At 44.3% G+C, this 22,065-nt stretch overlaps 4 protein-coding genes across 6 annotated transcripts; 1 reads left to right on the top strand and 3 right to left on the bottom strand.

Moving 5' to 3' along the window:
• Positions 1 to 2: 2 nt before the first annotated feature.
• LOC108100703 (cyclin-dependent kinase 12) lies at positions 3 to 6,390 on the bottom strand. 3 transcript variants are annotated; one of them, XM_017204729.2, is made up of 6 exons: positions 6,008 to 6,390; positions 4,138 to 4,689; positions 3,303 to 3,504; positions 2,455 to 3,129; positions 1,934 to 2,137; positions 3 to 1,689 (listed from the first exon to the last, which is right to left on the bottom strand). In XM_017204729.2, the coding sequence occupies exons 2-6, from the start codon at positions 4,631 to 4,633 to the stop codon at positions 1,011 to 1,013; spliced, it is 2,256 nt and encodes a 751-aa protein (XP_017060218.1). In that variant the 5' UTR covers positions 4,634 to 4,689; positions 6,008 to 6,390; the 3' UTR covers positions 3 to 1,010. The 3 variants fall into 3 exon arrangements, with proteins under 3 accessions (XP_017060218.1, XP_017060219.1, XP_017060220.1); XM_017204731.2 differs by having other exon boundaries at positions 4 to 1,689; positions 2,455 to 2,841; XM_017204730.2 differs by lacking the exon at positions 6,008 to 6,390 and having other exon boundaries at positions 4,138 to 4,757.
• Positions 6,391 to 7,529: 1,139 nt separating this feature from the next.
• On the top strand, positions 7,530 to 12,354 carry LOC108100706. The gene is made up of 7 exons (XM_017204734.2): positions 7,530 to 8,459; positions 9,724 to 10,243; positions 10,311 to 10,425; positions 10,830 to 11,055; positions 11,114 to 11,291; positions 11,460 to 11,596; positions 11,656 to 12,354. Exons 1-7 carry the CDS (start codon positions 8,126 to 8,128, stop codon positions 11,778 to 11,780), a joined length of 1,635 nt encoding a protein of 544 aa, XP_017060223.1. The 5' UTR covers positions 7,530 to 8,125; the 3' UTR covers positions 11,781 to 12,354.
• Positions 12,355 to 12,710: 356 nt separating this feature from the next.
• On the bottom strand, positions 12,711 to 13,730 carry LOC108100156 (enoyl-CoA delta isomerase 2). The gene is made up of 2 exons (XM_017203913.1): positions 13,241 to 13,730; positions 12,711 to 13,181 (listed from the first exon to the last, which is right to left on the bottom strand). The coding sequence occupies exons 1-2, from the start codon at positions 13,631 to 13,633 to the stop codon at positions 12,786 to 12,788; spliced, it is 789 nt and encodes a 262-aa protein (XP_017059402.1). The 5' UTR covers positions 13,634 to 13,730; the 3' UTR covers positions 12,711 to 12,785.
• Positions 13,731 to 14,041: 311 nt separating this feature from the next.
• LOC108100672 (centrosomal protein cep290) lies at positions 14,042 to 20,992 on the bottom strand. Its single transcript, XM_017204688.1, has 14 exons — positions 20,597 to 20,992; positions 20,365 to 20,538; positions 19,793 to 20,200; positions 19,148 to 19,734; positions 18,854 to 19,092; positions 17,858 to 18,792; positions 17,664 to 17,796; positions 17,452 to 17,605; positions 16,697 to 17,395; positions 15,982 to 16,635; positions 15,795 to 15,927; positions 14,735 to 15,735; positions 14,340 to 14,670; positions 14,042 to 14,275 (listed from the first exon to the last, which is right to left on the bottom strand). The coding sequence occupies exons 1-14, from the start codon at positions 20,918 to 20,920 to the stop codon at positions 14,084 to 14,086; spliced, it is 5,964 nt and encodes a 1,987-aa protein (XP_017060177.1). The 5' UTR covers positions 20,921 to 20,992; the 3' UTR covers positions 14,042 to 14,083.
• Positions 20,993 to 22,065: the final 1,073 nt, after the last annotated feature.

Below are 22,065 nucleotides of genomic sequence, written 5' to 3'. Positions count from 1 at the left end.
GACACACAGTTTTTGATTTTATTTATGCAATATTAATTATGCAATGAACATTTTTACAAAATTTGCTGCACATCAACCGGTTTTCGTTTTCGAAGCTGGCTCCGTCATTTTTAATTTGTGGTTTAATATGGGTTTCTGTGGGGCTTTCAACACTTACGGAACAAGAAACGTTGTAATTGCTTGGCTTACAAATAAACACTCAGATATACATATAATCGTATAGGTACTTTAATGTCGGGATAAACACTGAGAGCGTAAAACTAATTATGTGTATCGAACATAATCCGTGTTCCGATTGCTTTCCATTGACTCGATTTCCATTCGCTGTTGACCAATTTGTAAAACAATTTGCCTAATCAGTCTTTACTATAAGCTGATTGTACTTTTTACAGGGTATGCAGAAGTATCGCATTTAGTTGGCCTCGCCCGCGTGTTTAGATCGTTGTGACTACAAATCCTCGTTGAGATTAACATTAACAGTAACCGATAAATAGTAATAACGTGATATATCTCATATTCTAACAATAGGAAGACTAGTGCCGACAGCTGCGATTAAAATAAATTTTGAACAGTTTTGAAGGAAACTTTAAGCCAAATAAAATATGTAAAATGTTTTCCAAAGGTTAAGTAAAAAGTGTTTTCAATTGAATCTGACGATGGGTAAAACCATTATGTTCAAGAACATACATAATAATGTATTATAATGTATATTTAATTAATATTTTAATCGCAGCTGCAGTTTTTTGTACAGTAACATCAGTTAATCGAGTTAATAGACATCGTTGAAGATTCGTTAGTTCATTGCTTAGGCCCGAGGCAACACAGAGATTATTGCTGGTATTAATATATACGCATATATATATAACACTTATCTAGGTACGATCTAGGGGTTATAAAAATAAACGACACGCACACGCACAAAAATACATATACAAACATCAATCGAGTTGCTAAAGTAATTGTCGATGGCTGCTGGTTAAACGCTATAAAGTGGGTTCGTCCTCTCGATCCTAGGGATCCTCATCCTGGATTTTGTCAAGCTCGACGACAGTGGTTGGTGATAAGGGAGGCGGAGGTGGAGATGAAGGTGGAGGTGGAGCAGGTGGCGATGTAGTAGAAGCAGGTGGTGGTTGCTCATCCGAATCCGCTTCGATCTCAATGGAGTTCTCCCGCTCCGTAATCTCCGGCATCTTGAGGGAGAAGCTGCTCAGCTTCCGTTCCGCCGAACCCAAGGAGCTCTGGGAGTCCGCCTTCAGCAAGGTGGTCCTCCTCTCGTTTATCACCCTCAGCGAATCGTACATCTGCTCATCCGCACTGCCGGCCAATCCGCGCTCCATGGAGCGAATGTAGAACACGGAGTCATCCCGCTCGTTGGCAACCCCCTTCTTGGGCCTGTAGAACTGCCGGGAACTGTTGCTCCTGTAGAGAGGAGCCGCCACCGGTCGCGGATCCTCGTCCTGTTCGCTGCGGGCGAGCGGCAGGAACCCGGGACGCGCCTTCTTCGGCGGCAGGCTGCTCGTGTGGTGCTGCAGCTCGGTGATCTCCTCGTAGGAGGTCTTCGGCTGGGAGCTCGTCTCCTGCTCCTCCGACTGGTCCAGGCTCTCCTCGGGCACCGCCGGCTCCATGCTCGACTGCCCCGACAACTGGCGCACTGGCGGCGGTGGCTCTGAGCAAACTGATAACTGACTGCTGTAAGGGGAGTTAAATTGGATTGACTTAATATTTAAAAGGTACCAAAAATAAATTGTAAACTAAAAAAAAACGACTTAATGATAAATATAATATGGTAAGTTTATGTATAACTTAAAAGTCCCTAAGCTTACAAGTTTATGGTTTCATAAAAATGTTAGAAAAATGAAGGGAATTCTATATACATATAGCATTATATTATATTATATATTGTATGTAGAGTTTATATCAATCGATGTCTTACCGAAATTCCTTCTCCACAGAGGGCGTGGCCGAGGGGCCGGAGCTGTAGCGCTTGGGCGATCGCAGTATCGACTTGGGTATCACCTCGGGACTGTGAAGATCCACCTGAATCCTCCGAGATTCGATGCTGGATGTCCGACTGGCGATGGACGCACAGCGAGCCGTCCAGCGGCCGCTATACGAGGAGTCCGACATGGTGGAGTTTCTGAGGGGTTAAGGATTATATTAAATTAGTTTAGTTTATATGGATGATAATATGTATAATCATATAGTTATTCTGAATAATTCTATCTATTTCATTACAGCAACCACTGAATAAAAATGTATCTATCAGATAGTTTATAATCATAAAGTTATTCCTAATAATTCTATCTTTTTAACTACAGCAACCATTGAATAAAAATGTATCTATCAGATAGTTTAGTTTATATGGATGGTAATATGTATAATCATAAGGTTATTCTTAATATTTCTATCTCTTCAATTATAGTACCCATTGAAATGTATCTACAAGATACCCACCTTCTGTGTCCCAGTGGACTGCGACTGTGGTCGCGAGCCTCCTCCTGTTCGATGGGTCTCTGTCTGGAGAGGACGTGCCTCTTGGCGGTGTCCGATCGCTTGTTCCGCTCACTGCGCTTCTCCGCCGAGGAACTGAGTCCCAGTCCTGGCGGAGGATTGCTGCCGCCGTCGAAGGAGGAGGCCTGCCAGTAGACTCGACTCGCGGCGGGCGGCTGGAGCAGGGAGCACTCCCTGGTGGCCCGCTGGATCAGGCTGGAGGAATTGCTGATGATCCGGGCGGACGAAGAGGAGCCAGCTCCTCCGCCTCCGGATCCCCCGCCCCTTCCCTCGCCACCGGAGGGATTGGATCCCGAGCCCGGACGCCCTTGCCGCACGCGCCGCACACTGCTGCTCGAGGATTTTTGGTGGTGGTGGTGGTGCGAGTGGCGGTGCGAGTGGTGGTGACGGCGGTGGCGGCGGTGCGAGCAGTACATTTCAAAGTCCAGCGGCGACAGTCGATTCAGTGAGAGCAAATTGTAGTAATTAGTGGCGGAACTGGTGGGATTTGGGTGGTTTGTGGTAGTGGAGTTGGTGGAGTTTTTGGTGTTGTTGGCATGAGCATGAGATCCGGACAAATCCGGAGCGGAACCCGCACCCGAAAGGCGGCGAAACTGTGGACAGAAGCGATTGGATGCACTGATGGTTGGCGGAAGCGGGATGCGGATGCGGTTTTAAGAATTCAGTTTTCAGATATCAGATTTCGAAAGCAAAAAGCGGGGCGGTAAGAGCGAGAAACAGCCAATTGGATAAGTGAACTTCGATATATATACAATGGAGTGATCTGGTTAAAAATCCCACTACTGTCATACCTGAGTGACCTGGAGAACTTGACCAGTTCGGCGGTGAGTGCCTCGCGGTCGAAGGGTTGCTGCTGATGCGGATGCGCATGCGGATGCGGATGCGGATGCGTGGTCGAGATGCAGGTGCTCTGTGGTTGCTGGTGGGGATCGCCTGGCGAGGACCGGAACACCCCGAAGTGCTGATCCCAGCGACTAGATTGGTACTGGGCACCTGAAATTTAAAGATAAAGGATATTTTGTTAACATATAAGTTAATACGCCTGTTGGACCCAAACTTTCATCTTGACTTGTTTCGTTAAGCTAATAAAAAACTGAAAAACAGTTTAAAACTTTTAAATATACGAAAGAAAATCGTTAGTCGAGGACTATATGTTTCCAAAACTATTTTTCTTTAGACTGTAGGCTCGTTTTTGAGCAAATGACATACAAATTACCATTAAAAAGTATTTGTTTTTCCCAAAACTATATAAAATGGCTAAAAAAAAAACAGTTTTTGTTTCAATATCTGAGGAAATACTCTTCCAAATGTGGAATGACATACACCGTTGAATTCGTAATAAAATTCTGAATCCGATGGCATTCACAGCTTAAATTGATGATGTTACGCCTTACCAAAAATGCGAAAATTGGGCAAAAAATCAAATATTTTGTATTATCCAAAAAGTAATAGGATTCGTTAACTTGGGTCATAAGAAGCATACAAAACAACTTCGTTTGGATCTGTGTCACTTTAGTTTTGACCAAAATTGTGACACTATTGACTAAGGTATAATTTCGATCAGCAAATTAATTTTCTCCGTGTACCTGGAAGATTTCAGGAACATCAACATATTTTTGGACTTACCCATTCCTCGACGCTGCGATGCGGAGCTTCCCTGGTTGCTCCTCGACTGGTTCTTGCCGCTGCCGCCGCCTCCGGCTCTCAGCCGGGCCGGAACCACCTTGGCAGCGGAGTCCCGAGCCTCGAAGGTCATCACGCAGGAGGCCACCACGATGAAGCCGCCGAAGCCCATGACGATGGGACCCACATACGCGAAGTTGTTCAGATGGAAGCCCTTCAGGTCGTTCTTCACGCGAACGGTGACATTGCCACGCAACTCGGATCCCATGGAGAGGTGATCTGCGTAGTAGCCCAGAGTGGCCATTCCGGCGCCCAGGAGCATCAGGGTGAGCCCGAGGATCAGGGCGCGGCAGGCGTGCCACAGGCACTTCGAGGACATCTTGCCCCGCACCACCTGCACGTTCCACGTGGCTCCGGAGGCGGGGTGAGCCCTCCTCAGGTTGCCCAGGGAGTGCTTCCTCTTGGTGGTGCCACCGCCACCGGAGCGACGGGATGGCATGGCGAAGACTCTTCAATTCCTTGGGCCTAAGTCGGTTGCGATCATAAATGGTGGCGCTGAAAAAGGAAACAATAATTTTGAGAGAAATAAATTCAAACAACCTTTGGTAAAAAATATAAAAAAATATATTGAACATTAATAACTCATCTTTATATTATTCATATCTATATTATATATTGATTTTTGTTGAGTTATGGTACTTTAAACCCACCGAAACTACTGCGGGTAATTTATAACATTTAGAAAACTTAACTTGGAAACGGGGAGATCCAAGCCATGCCCACCAAATGTCCAAGGAAGGTCACCATGTGCTCACGGCTGTTTGCCGAAGAGGAGGAGGGAATCCCGAGGAGGAGGGGCCACCCAAGGAAGGCGCACGGAGTTCAGAGAAGGCAAAGGGACGAGGAGAAGAAGGTGGACCGCCGGTGCAGCCAGCGAGTGCCAGCGAACAATTAAAATCCAAGGCACAATGCCAGCGACGAGAATAGCTAAAGCCGCTGACAACCGCGTGACGGGGCTTAAATAATGGCCAGAAGAATGGCCGACACTCCTTGGAGGACAGAGGCAGAGTCGTCGGCCAAAGCCGCAATTAAAGCCAAACAGAACGCACGAAAGTCTGATAACAAGGCCCACAATGTCCTCTGTCCTCTGTCCCCTGTTTTTTACTCAAGTGCGGTGCTTGACACGCTTGGCTCGAGAATCTACTGCTGCTTAAATTTAGACGTTCACATGCAGAATCCTTCAGCTGATTCTTAAGCTAATTGCACGGGACACATCAGATTTTTCAGTAAAAAATTACTTTGAGAGATAATAATGATTATTCCTAATTTAAATCATGTTCTTTTAGAAACTAATTGTTAATTTGTCCTGCGAATATATTCTTGTTCTGTGAACATCCAAAAAGAATAATAGAAATTAAAAGTTTCATGGTTTTCAAACTGAAAACTAAACAGCTCTAACCGCTTAAGAATTCAAGGATGAAAGTGCTTTGGAAAGTTAAATATGCATGCAATCCACATATTTGCATTTCATGAGTTGTTTTTTTTTTTTTTGCTGTAAATTCTAGCGCTGAACGGGTGGATTTTGTCACCTGACTTGTTTCTACATCGAATATTGTTTTTGTGATGATTTATATGAGAATTTGAGTATTGCATCCGGAAAGGCAATAAAATCATGACACTCAATAATTGTGACGAATGAATTCTCAAACATTCAAGTTAATGAAACACGTTTGTTTTGTTTTGCCTTCAAATGTTTTTTTCAAACCTTAAGCAGGAGTAAAGGGAGTAAATTATCCTTGAATTCGGGGAGTTTCTCACGAAAAGGCTAAACGTTGTTTGTATAGGAAGTCTGGGGCCACATTTGATGGCTTACTTGTTGGTTCGTCGGTTGGTTCTTGGAATTCCTCGGCTGCTCCTGTTGTTCTGTTGCTCCTGATGCTGCTGGTTGCTGATTGCTGATTGCTGGCTTCTGGTGACCTAAAAGCAGATTTGCCTTCGCTCCGTCTGTATGTATACTGGCTTGTGGATATATTTTCGCGACTTGTAGTGTTCAATGCGCCACCCCACATGTCATCGTCTTGGCTGGCTTTTGGGCTTTGTGGCCAGCATTATCGCGCCCGATCCACCAGTCAGTCGGTGGAGAACCCGTCCGATTGCTAATTGAATGTGATTAATTTTCACAGGTGAAAACGCTCCCGCAGGCTGTCCTGACCCGACTGCTCCACTCGAATTCGCCAGCTGTGCGAGACGTCTGCACACGAGCAGCTTCCACGCGCGTCTGATAAGGACGAGGTCCTTTCGAGATACCAGAGCCGAAACAGAGGCCAATCATCCCTCATGTTGGCCACTAACCATGGTATAATGGCTAAAAGGCAGTCTCATCGGATCCATCAGTTCGTTAGCAATACCTAAACTGAGTAAGAGCAGGAGGATGTTCACCAATAGGAGTGAAACAAACAGCAATAGAGTGTGTTGCCTAAACCTTATGCGGTGCTTGGTGTTTTAAATAACCAGTCATGCGACAATAAGTTAATTTTTTTGTTTCATTTTTTTAATTTTCCACCAATGGTGCAGCACCTAATTCTCTCCCATTTTGTTCGCCTTGCTAACAAATTGGTTACATTGCAACATTAATAAATTTTACAGCTTTCACCTATCAGCTGCAATAACTTCAACAAGTATTTTTTTTATTTACACACAAGGGTTAAGGATAAGAACGAGGTCCTTCCTCGTGTTAGCCACTTACACACCGCACTGCAAATTTGGTCCAAATGTGTTTGGGCAAAATAACAGGCGCCATCTGGTGTGCATTTTTCATTTATGGTTGAAATATTTATAGCAATATTTGGACACTCCTGATATAAAATTTTGTATCGAGTTATGAATATATTTTTACTATATAAGTAGTTTTTTGAAAAGATGAAAAGCACCTTAAATGCTGAAAAAATTAGAAAATGATTTATTAATTACCTATTATTGTCTTATATAAAATAAGACTAAATTTTCAGGGACTACTTGTTGATTGAATAAAGTGCATCTACTGCTTTACGACTGCTTTATGCCTATTTCTCGGGCACAGTCCAATACAGCTACCACTTTATTCACGCATTAGAATATTTACTGCTTGTTCACTGCTTAGTTACGATTTTTCCGAATAATAAACCACCACTTCAAACACCCCTTTTTAAGTCCGAAGGATTAACCCACCACTCGCAGAATCACACCTCAGGATAGGGGTAGAAACTTAACGAAACAAGGACATGCGCAGGCAAAAGCACAGAGAGCATCCTGTGGTGAAACCGAGACCAGGACGAAGTGCGAACGAGTTGCGAATGGGACATCAACAACAACGGGGTCCAAGTTCCTGCCTCGGATGGCCAGTCATTGGCGAAGTCTTCAGGCGCGTTGACGTTCTTCGCAAGGATCCGGATGCCGAGCTCCGATTCTCCGCTTTCGACCAAATCGGTGTCGTCCATTGTACGTGATGCAGTTCTGCCCGTCCGTGCTGCGATTCGCGACTGCCATCGTTACGGGTTATCTGAAGGATGCCTGAGGATTGAGCATCCTGGCCCAGTGCAATCCCTAACTCCCGCTTTCTCGATCCAATCTGTGTGCCCTTGTCCCCCAGTGCGTTCCGTAATCGGGTGTGTATAGGTCAGTGAGTTCCGGAACTATGTGAATCCCCAAAAATATTTCAAACAACTGAAACAGTGAATCAGAAGAGATTTCTCCTAACGATCGTTCCTAGAGCACATATTAAGTTAATCAATAAGGATATCCCTGCTTTATGTGAATTAATCAACTCGATATTTACGTGACTCCGAAAGGGAACGAGAAACAAATGGCCAAAGTGCGTGAGACGCCATAGGTGACCCAAAAAAAAAAAAATACAAAAACTATAATAGGAACGGGAAAAAAACAGCGGTTAGGTCGGCAAAAAAGAAATCGAGTCCAATGCAGTTAGTTAGAGCCGACTACGCCAGATTGCAAAATGCGTTTGAATGAACCAGCTGAAAAGACGCGACCCCGAACTAAAGCAACGACAGAAGCCACCAAGTACTCATCATCGGGTGACCTTCACCTCGAATGTTCCATCTACAACCTGATCAGGCTGCTCCTCCTCATCGCAACGATCATGGGCGGCGGATTTGTTCAGGCCAAGAGCATCTACGACACAGTTAACAGGATACAGGGCTTGGATCCCTTGGTGGAGCCCTCCTCCTCCTCCCTCGACCTTCCCTCATCATCGAAAGTTCCCAGGCAAACGACGGCTGCCACGCCCACTGCCGCCCCCCTCCAGGTGTCCACGTTGCGGAGTAGTTACGGTAGGCAAATTGCGAAATTGCTACTCCCAAGTTTCCGAGAGCGGTTAATGCATAATTATGTAATTGGTTTTCAATTATCCTGCTGACCCAATCGCTTGGCTGCCATTGTCTGAGGACTGGTGTCAAAAACACACGGCGGAGTTCCATTTATCCTCGGTTTTAGCACTTGATGGGATAGCCCCTTTAGACAGTGGAAGTTATGGTTTTTCTGAAAGGAGGTCAGCGTTAATAGCTTTTTTTAAGTCTTTTGCTGGGACTTATTACTTAGGAACACGACTGTTAAAATATATAGTTGGCTTTATTTTAGTGATAACATACATCAGATTAATAGGTGGTTTGAGTTTTAAAGGTACAAATTTAGAGACTTTGGTAGTGTGAAACTATCACAAACAGTCAAAAGTTAAGGATTTATAAAAATGCCGACACAATTAATTTATAAAACCAATATTTGTTGGCTAAAAACTTTATTACCCTTGCTGTTACTTAATACATTCAGATAAATGAAAACATTCCCATTGAAAAATATTATTATTTCTGAATTTATAGGAGCAGAAAAAAAATAAAATAAAAATAATTGAAGATGTAACTCCCTTTCTTAATTTGAAGTATGCAATATTTCCTTTAAGGAATGAAAAGTTTAGCTTTTTCTTTTAAACATTAGGAATGTTTTATAAGCGGTGAATAGATTTGCAATTTAAAACTTATTTTTAAATTTTTATCTATATTTTAACAAAAATAACAACAGCTCTGTGTGTTTGTACATTTAGGTGCACATTTGAGTTTTGTTATGCACAAACAGATAAATAAAACGTACCAAATTTATCGTAAAATGTTCCATAGAAATTGCTCAAACAAAACCAAATGTAAATGTGATAGGTATTGTATAGCTTGTTAGCAGCAACCAATTTGATTTAATTGAACTTTAATAAATATCTTATGAGCCTGGATTAAAATGTGTGTAGCATCAGTGGATTCTCTTACTAATTGGATTGGCAGACTAGGAATTTAACTTTGATAAACACCAATATATCCGTTGGCCGACATAATTTAGTTCTGTTTGCTCTCGGGGAGAATCAAACTAAATATTTGCTCGGTCCCAGAAGGTTTCAGTGTACTCGCAACGAACAAACAAACTCCCCCGCACACATCGGCCGATTTGGCATTAGCATACTGACATATACACACATGAGTGCTTGAGCCATGTCATCAATTCTCAACTTTCGCTCGTATCTCTTCTCCCTCTTGCTCTTCCCCAAATTAAAAGACCCAGATTCGAATGGAATCGATAACTCCTTTCCGGCGGAGGGGAGCAGCCAGGCTGTGCCCGAGGATTCGGATTCGGATGGCGTGGATGAGGATTACATCATCCCCGAGGGCCAGACGTCCTCCTTGCCGATCCTCGAGCAGGAGGTCAACCTGGTCAAGGGCCAGGACATGGAGTCCCTATCCCTGCAGTCGGGCGGGGGCACAGGGGATCCGAAAGCACAGCCCGATCCTTCGGGGCGGAAGAACTCCTTCCAGCCTATTGGCAGCCAGAACGTGAATGCCTTAGTGCCGGCCACAGTGGCCACCACTTCATTGTCCGGCGGCTCGTCCAACGCCTCCTCTGTGGCCACGCCCACCGAGCCGGCGAGGAACCGGAGCACCGGCCATGTCCACAACTCCGCCGTCAAGGTGGACAGCAAGCATCCGCTGGCGAAGGGCCAGAAAACGGATGCCCCCATGTTGAACTACATCTTCGACACGTTCTCCTCGGCCAACAAGCATCACCACCACGATCAGAGGTGAGTCCTTGGAAAGAGGTTATCCTTTCGTGAATTGGAAGTGTATGTCCTCATGATGATATCGCAGGTATGGCCCCCACTTCGAGGATGTGCAGCGGCTGGGCCAGGCCACCAATCTCACCGTGCAGGCGGGCTCCAGCATCCACCTGAACTGCAGGATTTCACTGCTGCAGGATAAGACTGTAAGCGTTTACCTTATTTATGTTTAAATATTAAATAAAAATAGTTTCAGTGTGTAAAAATTTTTGTTTCATATGTTTGAAACTGTTTTTAACCTAACCATTCGATATTTTTTTGATATAAAAAATATTTGGATGTATGTATTTAAAACACTTTTAAGTTGCTCACAAAAATGATTCCTGAATGTCGCAAATAAGTATGCTACACATTTTTTGAAAGGGTTGGGTGTTTAAGATATTTGTCTCATTTACGTAAGATGTATTTTTATGCATGTTTTTTTTTATTTATTTGTAACTCTTAGAATTTCTTGACTTGCTTTTCTTCCTAATATTTATTTTAAAAGTTGGTGAACCTTAATCCTTGCTAAGATAAAAATTTAAACACTTTATAACTCACTTTAAAATAGGTCTCTTGGGTGCGACACAACACGCAGGCTGAGGATAATGCCCTGGATCTGCTGACAGTGGGCATGCACACGTACACGGGTGATAAGCGCTACAAAATGGAGTTCCAGTACCCCAACAACTGGCGACTGAAGATAACCAACGTGAAGAAGGACGATGAAGCAATATACGAGTGCCAGATCTCGACTCATCCGCCCCGTGTCATTCAGATTAACCTGCATGTTAATGGTAAGTTAAAAGCCCGAAATTAATTAAAGCAAAAAGGTTATACAAATCCATTAAATAGCTCCCAAGGTGATGATTGTGGACGAGGTGGGCGATCCGCTGCAGGAGAAGTACTACGAGATTGACTCCACCCTGCAGCTGTCTTGTGTGGTGCGAAATGTGGCCATGACCAGTTCTGTGGTTTTTTGGAAGCACATTGACAACATTCTCAACTATGACGTCACTCGAGGGGGAGTGAGGTGAGTGCGGGTCATGAAAATGGACCCTGTAATCAAGTGTATGGTACTAAAGCGCATTAAAATTTGGTTATAATTGATTTTGGTTTATAAAACAATATATGTATAATCTTAATGGGCTTGGTTGCAAACGGGAAATTTAGTTTAATTTATTTTAAAATTCTTTTTCAGCGTCAAAACGGAACTGATGGAAGATGGAGCCAACTCCACCCTTTCCATAGCCAAAATCAGTAAAACGGATTCTGGCAATTACACGTGCTCCATAAGCGAGTTCCAAAACTTTACCATTGTGGTGCACATTCTGAATGGTAAATTGCATTTAATTAAATAAATTCATCACTCGATATTATCTATTAAATATTTTCAGGTGAAAGCTTTGCCGAATTGCATCATGGTGGTGCGGGTGGGTTGAAAACCAAGTGGTGCAGTCTGGTGGTGCTGCATCTAGTGGCACTCCTTACGTTAAGTAGTCTAAGGGGGGAGTTTAGCTAAGGTTCTCGGTTATTTTCGGTAGGCTAAGTGGAGGGAGTAAACAAATTGAGACAACGTCGTTTTTCCTGTAGCACTTTTTGTTGATTAATTGTAAAGATTATGAATTGAATAGGGCAGTTATTAGAAATAACTTAAAACGCAGCCTAAGTTTAACTGGCTATTATAGATATGTTTCTACGTCTATCATCAATTTGTACATGAGCAGGCACGACTAGGATTAAGATTAAGCTAAGATCGAGGATATGGAGTAATACTCTGAGAATTGGAGAGAGAGGCCAACGAATTTCCCTAGAAGAATGTCACGATGTCAGAGTTATGGTCTGGCCAGATCTAGTTGATACAGGAATGTAAAGCATAGTGTAATCTAAGTCACTAACAGTTCATTATCAAGCTTTTGCGGCAAGGATCTGAACTCCTGTGAGAACTACTCAATGTTGAACTAATATAAAAAGTGCAATACGGTCATATACATATTATATACATACACACACACGAACAGAGGCATCGGTCGAATGATATGTTAATAAACGAATACTCGTATGTATGCAATAATAAAGTGAACTATAAAAGAGTGTATGCTGAATTTAAACTTTAGTTGGGCGGGAAAAATTCATTTACTGGTCTATCGATAAGTCAACTTCCAGGTTGCCAGATTGTTCCCTTTTTATTTATTTTTTTCAGAACTATAAGTTCAGCTTTATCTTATTCGTTTTTAGCCAATGAAAACAATAAAATACAGTACATTTTTTACATATCACTTGTATTTTTGTCCTATTCATTTATCCATAATAAACATAAACATTCACTGAAAAAGTAACAAAATTAGTTTGAGTCGGCACACCTAAATAAACAAAGATTAAAAGCCTCAACAAAATAATCTACAGGGCATCATCCTACGCACCTAAAATAGCTTTAATCTTATCGCAGAAATTGCACTTGTTTTGATCTTTATTTTATAAAAATAAACCTAAGGCTTTGCCAAAAATACAACAACATTTCAAACATCTACAGCTTGGACTTGGATTTGCGGGAGGCAAAGTCCATTATGGCCTGAAAGAATTCCTCATGTTGGAACTGAAGCAGTAGCTGCTTGCACTCCGATTCGTTGGCTTTGAGGAGATTCTCCTTGAATCCCTCCTTTATAAGACGTTTTCCTTGTAGCAGGGAGTTTGTGGGTAACTCGGAATACTGACGCAACTTAGGCCAGATCCAAGTGTCCAGTTCACTGGGCTTGAAGACACGAGAAACGAAGTTGAACTGGAGGGCGTCCTTGGCGGAAAGAGGTTCATTGAGGAGAAGGGTTTCCGTGGCTTTGGAACGCCCCAGAATGAGAGGCAACATATAGGATGAACCACCCTCTGGAACTAAGCCCAACTTCGTGAAAGGGGTGGAGAAATAGGTCTGAAAAGGCGTTTTCTAGTAAAACATAACTCAGTCCTGGGGAACTATTAAACACTCACCGTTTCGGAACACCATGCCACATCGCATAATCCCACAATGGTGGCTCCAATTCCAATGGCTGGTCCATTAACCAGGGCAAATACTATCTTCTTGCAGTTCACGAAACTGAGCACCATGGCCTTGAAAGTCGCATTAGATTGTTTGAAGAAGGCGTCTATATCGTCGGTCTTCGCGGACTGGGTTAAATCATTTCCGGCCGTAAAGATATCACCTACGCCGGTGAAAACAACTAGGTTTACACTTTCGTCGTCATTGACCTCGGTTAAAACCCGGGTCATCTCCAGGTAGGTGAGCCTGTTGATGCAGTTCTTCTTTTTCGGATTGTTGAACTTAACCACGAGCAGCTTTCCCTGTTGCTCCACGAGGAGCTGTTGGTATCCTTGGTACGACATATTGATGCAAGAGCTCCAGAAAGAATGAAATCCAAAGTCTGATTAACGTTTCATTATACTCCAATTGCCGGTGTTTATTGTTGTTAAGCCAGCCAATTATCAGGGGTACTCTAAAGCAGAATTGTAGATAAGCCTAAAGATGGACGATAGTTGGTGAGGAAATCACTTTAAATAAAAATAAATACTTTGGTGGCAAACACCTTTCTTAACTAATTTAAAACTTCTTAATATGTTAAAATTTGTAGACAATTTTTAATTTGATTTCCGATTGCATTAAGTAAATGTGATTCACTGTTTTAAAATAGCAGTTATCGGGTGACGGCACCACTTTGACTCAGTCTGGCAACTCTTAAAAGGGCGCCAACTTTTGAACCCCTCGAAAAAGAACATGAAAGGTTGGTTATTTTTTTCATTCGCTGTACAACATTTATCTTATTATAAAAAAATTCGTTATTCGCTAATTTCATCGATCACGGGCACATTTTGCAGTTCGGAGCATTTTCGTTTCCACAAGGCGAGTTGTTCCCTCAACACTTTTTCCTTTGCGGCTGCTCGAGTCAACAGGACCTTTGCTTTCTGCAGAAGCTGCGTCTTCTTCACCAACTGCTCCTTGATGAACTTAAGCTCTTCGTTTGCCGCGTCCTAGAACAATATTATATTATTGTTGTAATAAAGAAATAATCTTAGTTATACTACAACCCATTACCTTACTGCGACCACCGCACTGGCTGCATTTCGTCCGCTTTTGCAGCTCCTGCTGCAGTGCGGCAATCTTTTCCATTGCCTCTGCATTCTGCTGCTGCAGTCGTGCCGCCTCCGGCGGAGTGGAATCCGTAGAGCTCCTGGACTCCGTGGAACGTCGACCATCCTTGAGGAACTTGTTTTCCGATCGCAATTTCTCCACAAGATTCCGAAGCGAAAGGATCGTCTGCTCCGCAGATTGTCCCTGATTGGTGTTCACTTTTAGGCCACTGCACTTGCACAATTCTCTGCGGGATTCATTGCGGGCCATCTCCTCTTTCAGGGCCAGGATATAACTTATAGAAAAAAGGAACATTTTATAAAGAGAAGTGTTAGTTATAGAACCTCATCAATACTCACTCCTCCAGGTGCTTGATCCTCTTCTGCAGTCGATCACTGCTGTCGCCCTGCCTCAGAAGATCCGAGTCCAACTGCAGCTGGAGATTCCTGGCCTCCAGTCGGATGTTCTGCGCTTCAATCGCCTGGCAGCGCTCCTGCATCTTCTCGAGCTCCGTGGTCAGGGCATTGCTGCCCCTGCCCTCCAGTTCCATGGCGATGATCTTGCGCTGCTGCAGCTCGATGCGGGACTTGAGCGCCTCGATGAGGTCCACCTGGCTCTGGTCGAAGAAGTGCCCATTGGGCGGCTGGGAACGATGAGCCGGCGAACTGCACTCGCTACTGGGACCCGTGTAGGTTTCCGGACTTTCCGAGGGCGAGGGCGTGAACTTGTTGCCCACTCCCACGTGCTGGAGATTCGGGCAGGATGGAGTGCGGCAGCACTTGAGAGTATTTCCAGAGCCATTGCTCGCGGGACCATTTCTGCCCAGCTTGGACTCCATTATCTGCTTATCCTTCTCCAAACGCGCAATTGTGGTGCGAGCTGCCTGGAGAAGAGATCTGGTCTTGTCCAGTGCCAACTCGGTTTCCTCCAATCTCGCCTTCGTTTTCTCCGCCTGCTGTTGGTACCTCTTCTGCTTCTCCCAGAGCTGCACCTCATTGGCACTCCTGGTGCGTTTGGCCTCCAAAAGGGTCTGCTGCCTCTGCAGTTGACCACGTGCCTCGTCCAAGTCCGCCTCCAACTGCTGGATTCGCTTCTGCTGGTTTTCATTCTTGACCCGCGCATTTAGCTCTGTTTTAATGGAAACCACTGGACGTTTGAGCAACTGCTGGCGAAGAGATTGACTCAGATCTCTGGCTTGTTTCTCCCGTTGGGTCACATTCGCCAGCTGGCGACGCAGTGCCTCCATTTGGGTGTGATATATCTTGTTAGTGGCTTCTGTGCGGTTGAGATCGGCGGCCAACTTGGCTATCTGATCCTCGGAGAAATTGGAAGTGTCTTTGATATAGCGCTGCTGGTCGTCCTTCGAGGATAAAGTTTTATACAAAAAATAGAACGCGTATTATAAGCTTAGATATTTACATGGAAGTTCTTTAGAGTGTCCATCAGATCCTTAATGTGCTTATCCTTCTCATCGAGGAAAATGCGTAACTGATCTAGCTCTGGATTAACAGTGCTTTCCACCGACTTTTCCCTTTCCTGGCAGAGTTTTAGCCTGTAAAATATAGTTTTTATTATTTGTTTAAATATATTTTGCTGTATAACTCACTTTTCTTTCAGTATCTCCACTTCCTCTTCCCTTGTTTTGAGGTTCTTCTCGCTGTACTCCAGTTTGTCCTTTAATTCCCTGATTTGTTTGTGCAGTGTGGGCAGTTCCTTAAGCTCCTCAGTGTCCTGTTTCTCCTCCTCACCTTCTGGTTCTTCAATCACAGGATTTTCCGCCGCCACATGAACCTCCACTTCTTCGTGGGGTCTTTCCACGGAACTACTTTCAAACAACTCCTCGATTTTCTCATCCGTAAGTTCATTGACTGAACTTTCTGAACTGGAAGTGGAATCCGAGGTTGGAGTTCGCTCCAAAACTGCCTTGGGTTTCTGTGGCTGCTGCTCCAACTTCCCCTTGAGCTCCTGAATCTCCGCATCCTTGGTCTTGATATTAAAATTAAGGTTATTGACTGTGGCTCTTAGGGATTCATTTTCAGCCGCCTGTTTGCTGATAGCCTGTTGATTTTGATCCCTTTCGGTTTGCAGAAGGTCCTGGTACTTTTGTATGGACTGATCCTTTTCCAGGAGCAGAGTGTGGAAAGAGAGTATGGTCTTTTCCACCACTCCACTGTGAGGACTCTCGGATTCGCGGCTTTCCGATCTGGAAGCCTCCAATTGTTTGCCAAGAACCTCGATGCGTTGGTTGGCTTCCTGAAGTCTACAAATGTTATGGATATGATATAAAATCTTAAACAAATTTTAAAATAATGTACTCTTACGTTTCCTGCATTTTCTGCAATTCCAAGTGGGAATCTCTCTTGGTTTCCTCCACAGCGTCTGCGGTTTGAACGGCTTGATTTTGCTGGCCAAGAATGCCATTTGTCTGGACTGCCGTCTCCGAAAGCTTAACTGAATCTTCCTGAGTTTGAGTCGCAGTATCCAAAGGTGGATGCTTTCTCAAAGGTGAACCAATGGGCGAGGATTGCCTGTCTATCAGCTGGGCAGCTCTTCTCATGGCTGGGATAGGAGTCACTGCATCCGTATTGGTTTCCGCATCCACCTTGGATTGGGATTGGGATTGAGTTGGAGTAACTCCCTCACCGAACAAAGCCTGAATGGTACTCCAATGCTCCGTTTCGGTGGCTTGTCGCAGCCTCAATTCACTCAGTTCCCGGAGGAGCTCCTCCTGTTTGGTCTGCAGGATCTCACAGCGTTGCTCCAAGAGCCTCGTTTGGGTTTCCGACTTGATGAGCTTCACCAGCTGCTGAGAACTCTCCTCCTTGGATCCCATCTTGGCCTGAACCACCGCGGTTACTTCATCAACGAGGGCAGTGTGATCAGCAGTTCCCTGGTGCACTTGCTCCTCCTCCAGGCGACGCTGGAATTTCTGGTAGGCGAACACAAAGTTGGTGAGGAAGACCAGTGGCGTGAATTTGGCATATTTATCTTTGAGCATAAACAACGAATGCTGGAGGAATCTAGAAAAATATATGATTATAAATAAATGATTATTCTGTTTAAAAATATATAATACTTGTGCTTAATATCGCTATTGGTGCGCTCCTTTTGGAAGTCCTGTTGCGCCTGTTTCAAGGATAATTCGCTGGCAAAGAGTTGCGTTTGCAAGGAGTCCGCCTTTTGCTGCAGTTGCTCTCGCTCTGTTTCCAAGCGAGAGCAGTCAGCTTTAGCTTTAATTAGGGATATAAATTAAGATAAAATACAATCTATATTTAAGAGATCACTTACCACTATCCAAATCCCTTTGCACTTTAGCCAGCATCAGTTTTTCATCGGAACTACTCTGTAGATCAGCAACCAAATGGCGCAGATTAATATGGTTGTCTGTAATCTCATTGAGTAACTTTTGCTGCGAGTGGATCTATGGAATAAAAAAATTATTTAGTTTATTTATTGGTTTATTCCTATGTGGATTGACCAACCTGTCCATTGGCAATCTGGAGTAGACCCTCTAAATTCTTGGTTTCCCTCTGCAACTCCGCCTGTTTGCTTTTCCAATTTACCAACTCCTGTTTCTGGTTCTCAAACTCCTCTGCTGTGACATAATCCAGCTGATAATTATCCTTAATAATGCCATATTCAGCACATATTTCAGAGGGTTTTAGCTCTCCTAAGAGTTGTTCAACCGCCTGAGCAAGTTGCATGCTCAAAATGGCATTTCGTTGCTCTAATTTCTGTTGCTCCTCGGCGGTGTATAAATTCCTCCTTTTGACTTCCTCCAATTGGTTCTGAGTGTCGAGTAACTCACTCTTCTTTTCCTCCAATTGCCTGGCCAAGGCTGCCTTATCCTCTATAGAGGCTACTTCTTGTTTTCTTGTTCGACTCAGGAGTTCATCGTAATCCCTCCTCATATAACTATAGGAATTTTCTTGCTTTTCCAGCTGCAACTCCAAACTGATCAGTTTATCGTGAAGCTGTTGGTTTTGGTTCAAGAGTTCACTGCCATCGGCGGACATGTGAAGACGTAGTTCCTCATAATGTTTGCGAAGGATGGAGAGTTCCGCCAATACCTCAGATTTAGGTTCTGTTTCGGGATCAGGGATCACAGGTCTCATTAGTCCCTCTGTGGCTTCAGTCGGAGAACTTGGTCTCGTGGCAGTATTAACAATGGGATTCACATCTTCCGGATGTTCATCTGGCATTTCAGGGACATCGCAGAGGCTCTGGACGGAAGACAGTTCCCCCGTTTCCGATTCGCTGTAGTTTTGCTGCTGCAAAAGTTGGCGAAGAGCCTCTTCTCTGGCTTTCAGTTCTTGAAGTTGACCCTGAAGTCGTTGGGGAGTGGCTGTTCCACTCGGAAGAGCTTCGATTAGACGGCGCAGCAGCTCTGAATCAATGGTTATGTGTTCTGAAGTGGCTGCAATAATATATATAATAGATGTAGATAATAAATATAATATCTTCAATTGAAAACCCACCATCGTACTCCCTTAGCTTCTCCAGAATTTCGTACATCCCAGAGCGCAGTGTTTCGTTCTCGGCCAGAACTTCATCGTAGCGATTTTGCATCTCTGAACTGGCGGCTCCATCACCTTGACCACGTCTGGGGGAATTCTCCAGGGGAGCACTGGCCGGAACTTCCCCAACTTCACTGGGAGGCTGCAGGGATACATCCAAGTCCTGTGGCTGATCCGGTTGCAGCTCCAGAAGCTTGCGCCTAATATTTAATTAATTTATCATTATAATTTATATGTTAGTCACAGATAACCTACCTCAATTCACTCTTGTCCAACTTCAGTTGCAGACGCAGTTCCTCGGAAGTCCTTAATTTGAGGGTCAATCTCTCGATCTGCTTATCCTTATTACGCTGCTTGGAGTGCACATTTTTGGCCAGGATCACCACATCATCGGGTATTTTGAGTCGCCGACGCAGCAGCTCGTTTTCCTGGACAACTTCGTGCAGGGAATTCAGCTCCTGGATGTAGGTTCTCAGCTGCTTCTCGCGTGCCGCCAGCTTTTGCTCCAATCCCGAGCAGCGTCTCAAAGCTGGAATCAGACCATCCTCGCCTCGTTTGTAGCACTCCAGAGCACTCAGGGCGTGCAGAGCCTGCTTGGACTTCAGCACATTGTCCTGCTCGGCGGCCTCCAGCATTTCCGAGAGCTGCTGACTCCGGGCGTTGGCCACCTGAAGCCGCTCCTCGATCATCTGGCAGCAGGCACGCGGCTGCTCGGGATCCTGGGAGCGCTCCTTTTCGAGGCACAACTGGTTCATCACCTTCGTGGAGGTCACCATCTCCTCGGCCATCGACTTGAGCCTCGCCTCCAGCTTCTCAATCTGCTGCTCTCGGCATTCAAGCAGCTAAAATAACATTTATTTAGTATTTAGATTTGTTATTTAAATAAATCTTTTTCCTTACATGTCTTAGTTTCACATGCTCCTCCTCCTGTTGGCTTTGACTGCTGGATGAAGTGGTCTGAACTGAGCTGATGCTCTTTCCCTCCAGTTGTTTCCTGAGGCGTTCCACCTCCTTTTCCCGATCCTCGAGCTCCTGCCTCCAACCCAAGGCCTTGGTCTCGTATTTGTCCAGGAACTGCCGCATTTCCAGCTCCTGTTTCTCGCGTTCCACCTCCAAGAAGGTAACATTTCCCTCCAGTCTGGCGATTTCCAGACCCTGCAGCTGCTCCTTTTGCTTCAGGCACTTGCGCTCCTGTTCCACTTTGGTGATGTCCTGGCTGAGCTGCACAAGATTGGCCTTGATGTTCTGCAGTTCCCGTTCATGGAGTACGATGGTCTTTGATTGAGCTATGTTTTGATTTTGGAGAGTCTGAAAAAATACAAAAAACAAAATTATTAATTTAATTTCAATCAAAAGAAGAGAAACATAAAATAAATACTTTTTAAGGAGTAGAAAATAAATGCATGCACTTTTATTTGGGTCAATATATTAATATATTATTACACAGATTAATTATTAAATTATTTATTCACCTCTATTTCCTTCAGTAGCCTCTTTATGTGTTTATTTTTGGAGTCTATATTTTGCAGTAGTTGCTCCTGCTTGTCCAGTTCAGACAAAGGATCCGAGGAGTCCTTGTCACTGGCCTCCGCCTGCTGGGCCGCCTCCCTTAATCGCAGTTCCAGTTGTCGGATTTCCTCCCCTAACTGAACAAATATTCGTTCAAAAAAGTATTGTAATTACTTTATGTAATGCGCAGTTCACCTCCTTTGACTTGGTTTTCAGGCCATCGCGTTCGTCCTCCAGCTTCTGCAGCATTCGCTTCAGCTTCTCGTTCTCGTCCTGCAGGCGGCGGTCAGAGGTTCCTCCGCCTCCGCCGGCAGTCTGCTCCTGGAGGCGCTGCACCTGCTCGCCCTTGTACTCGAGAACAGCCAGGGTGAGTTCGAGGGTCTTCCGCAGCGACTTCTTGGGCAGCTCCTCGATGGACTCGGCCAGCTCGAGGAGCGTTTCGTACAGCTCCTGCTTCTGGCGCGCCGAGAAGTCGCGGAACTTGCGCAGGGAAACGGTCTCTGGTATGTCCATGCTCATCCTGGTGGCTCATGGCCTCGCTCCGCGGCGGTTCCTCACGTTCTGAGTGAAAATTTTCACCCGATTTTTCGGGCTTCGAGTTGCCGAGCGGTTGCCATGACAGTTGGACGGTCAAAACAAAGGCGACTCAACAAGGGTTGCCACTGACTCACTCACGTGCGGAGTCCGGAAATCGGGGTGCCGGCGCCTGTTAATGACCCGGGCCTTTGTTTTTGCTGGCATTTTGTTTTGCTACCTGCTTCGGCTGCGTACGAAAACTTCCTGACAGGATAATTGCCCCCCCTGCAGCTCCAGCGAAAAAAGGATTGGGATTGGGAGTTCGCTTCGCTCCACCACAAACAAAAATGGCAATCGGTAACCAGGAAAGTGTTAATTGGCAAAGTGTCAAAGGCCGCGAGTCCTGGGAAATTGAAAAGCCATTTCGGATTGTTTCTCCCGTTCCAGGTTCGTTCACTCCTTTCCTTCGCAACTTTACCAACTCGTTTGGCTCCTTTTTTCAGGAAGAAAACTTTTCCTAAGTTGAACTTCTTTTCCAGCTCGACGAGTTGCCATCAACATTACGTTTGTCTACATGTGTAAGAATAATTGAAACTAATGGCAAACGACTTTGGTTGCCCTCCCATTTGTGGATTCGCCCTCTGCCAGTGACAGCCGACGGGCCGAAAATTGAAATGATACTTCAAATGGCCAATTATCCGGGCAGCTTTTTGGCCATTTAACAACCGGGAACCCTCCTGTTGCACCCGACTCCCGCGTGAGTTTAATGAACCCGAACAGGAACTCACTCCCAAAGTTATTGCTGAATTACTTTTGTTCTAGAAAATTAACATGTTTGTTTAAAGCAGTTGTAAAATTGTTCTGAGTTCATCAGAAACTTTATTATGAATTCTGAAATTTATTTAACACGTTAAAAAGGAGTTTTGGTACACAATATTATAATACTTTTTATAAAAATATTTATTTTATACATTTTTTGTAGTTATGGCTTGCTGAGCTACTTTTTTTTTCAGAAAATAACATATTTATTAATAACAGTTTTAAAATTGTTCTGAGTTCATCAGAAACTTTATTATGAATTTTGAAATTTATTTAACACATTAAAAAGGACTTTCGATACACAATATCATAATACTGTTTATAAAAAT

The sequence above is a fragment of the Drosophila ficusphila genome, unplaced genomic scaffold (genome assembly GCF_018152265.1).
Source record: "Drosophila ficusphila isolate 14025-0441.05 unplaced genomic scaffold, ASM1815226v1 contig_286, whole genome shotgun sequence".
In the NCBI taxonomy this organism is placed as follows: domain Eukaryota; kingdom Metazoa; phylum Arthropoda; class Insecta; order Diptera; family Drosophilidae; genus Drosophila; species Drosophila ficusphila.
This window is presented reverse-complemented; position numbering and strand designations above follow the sequence as displayed.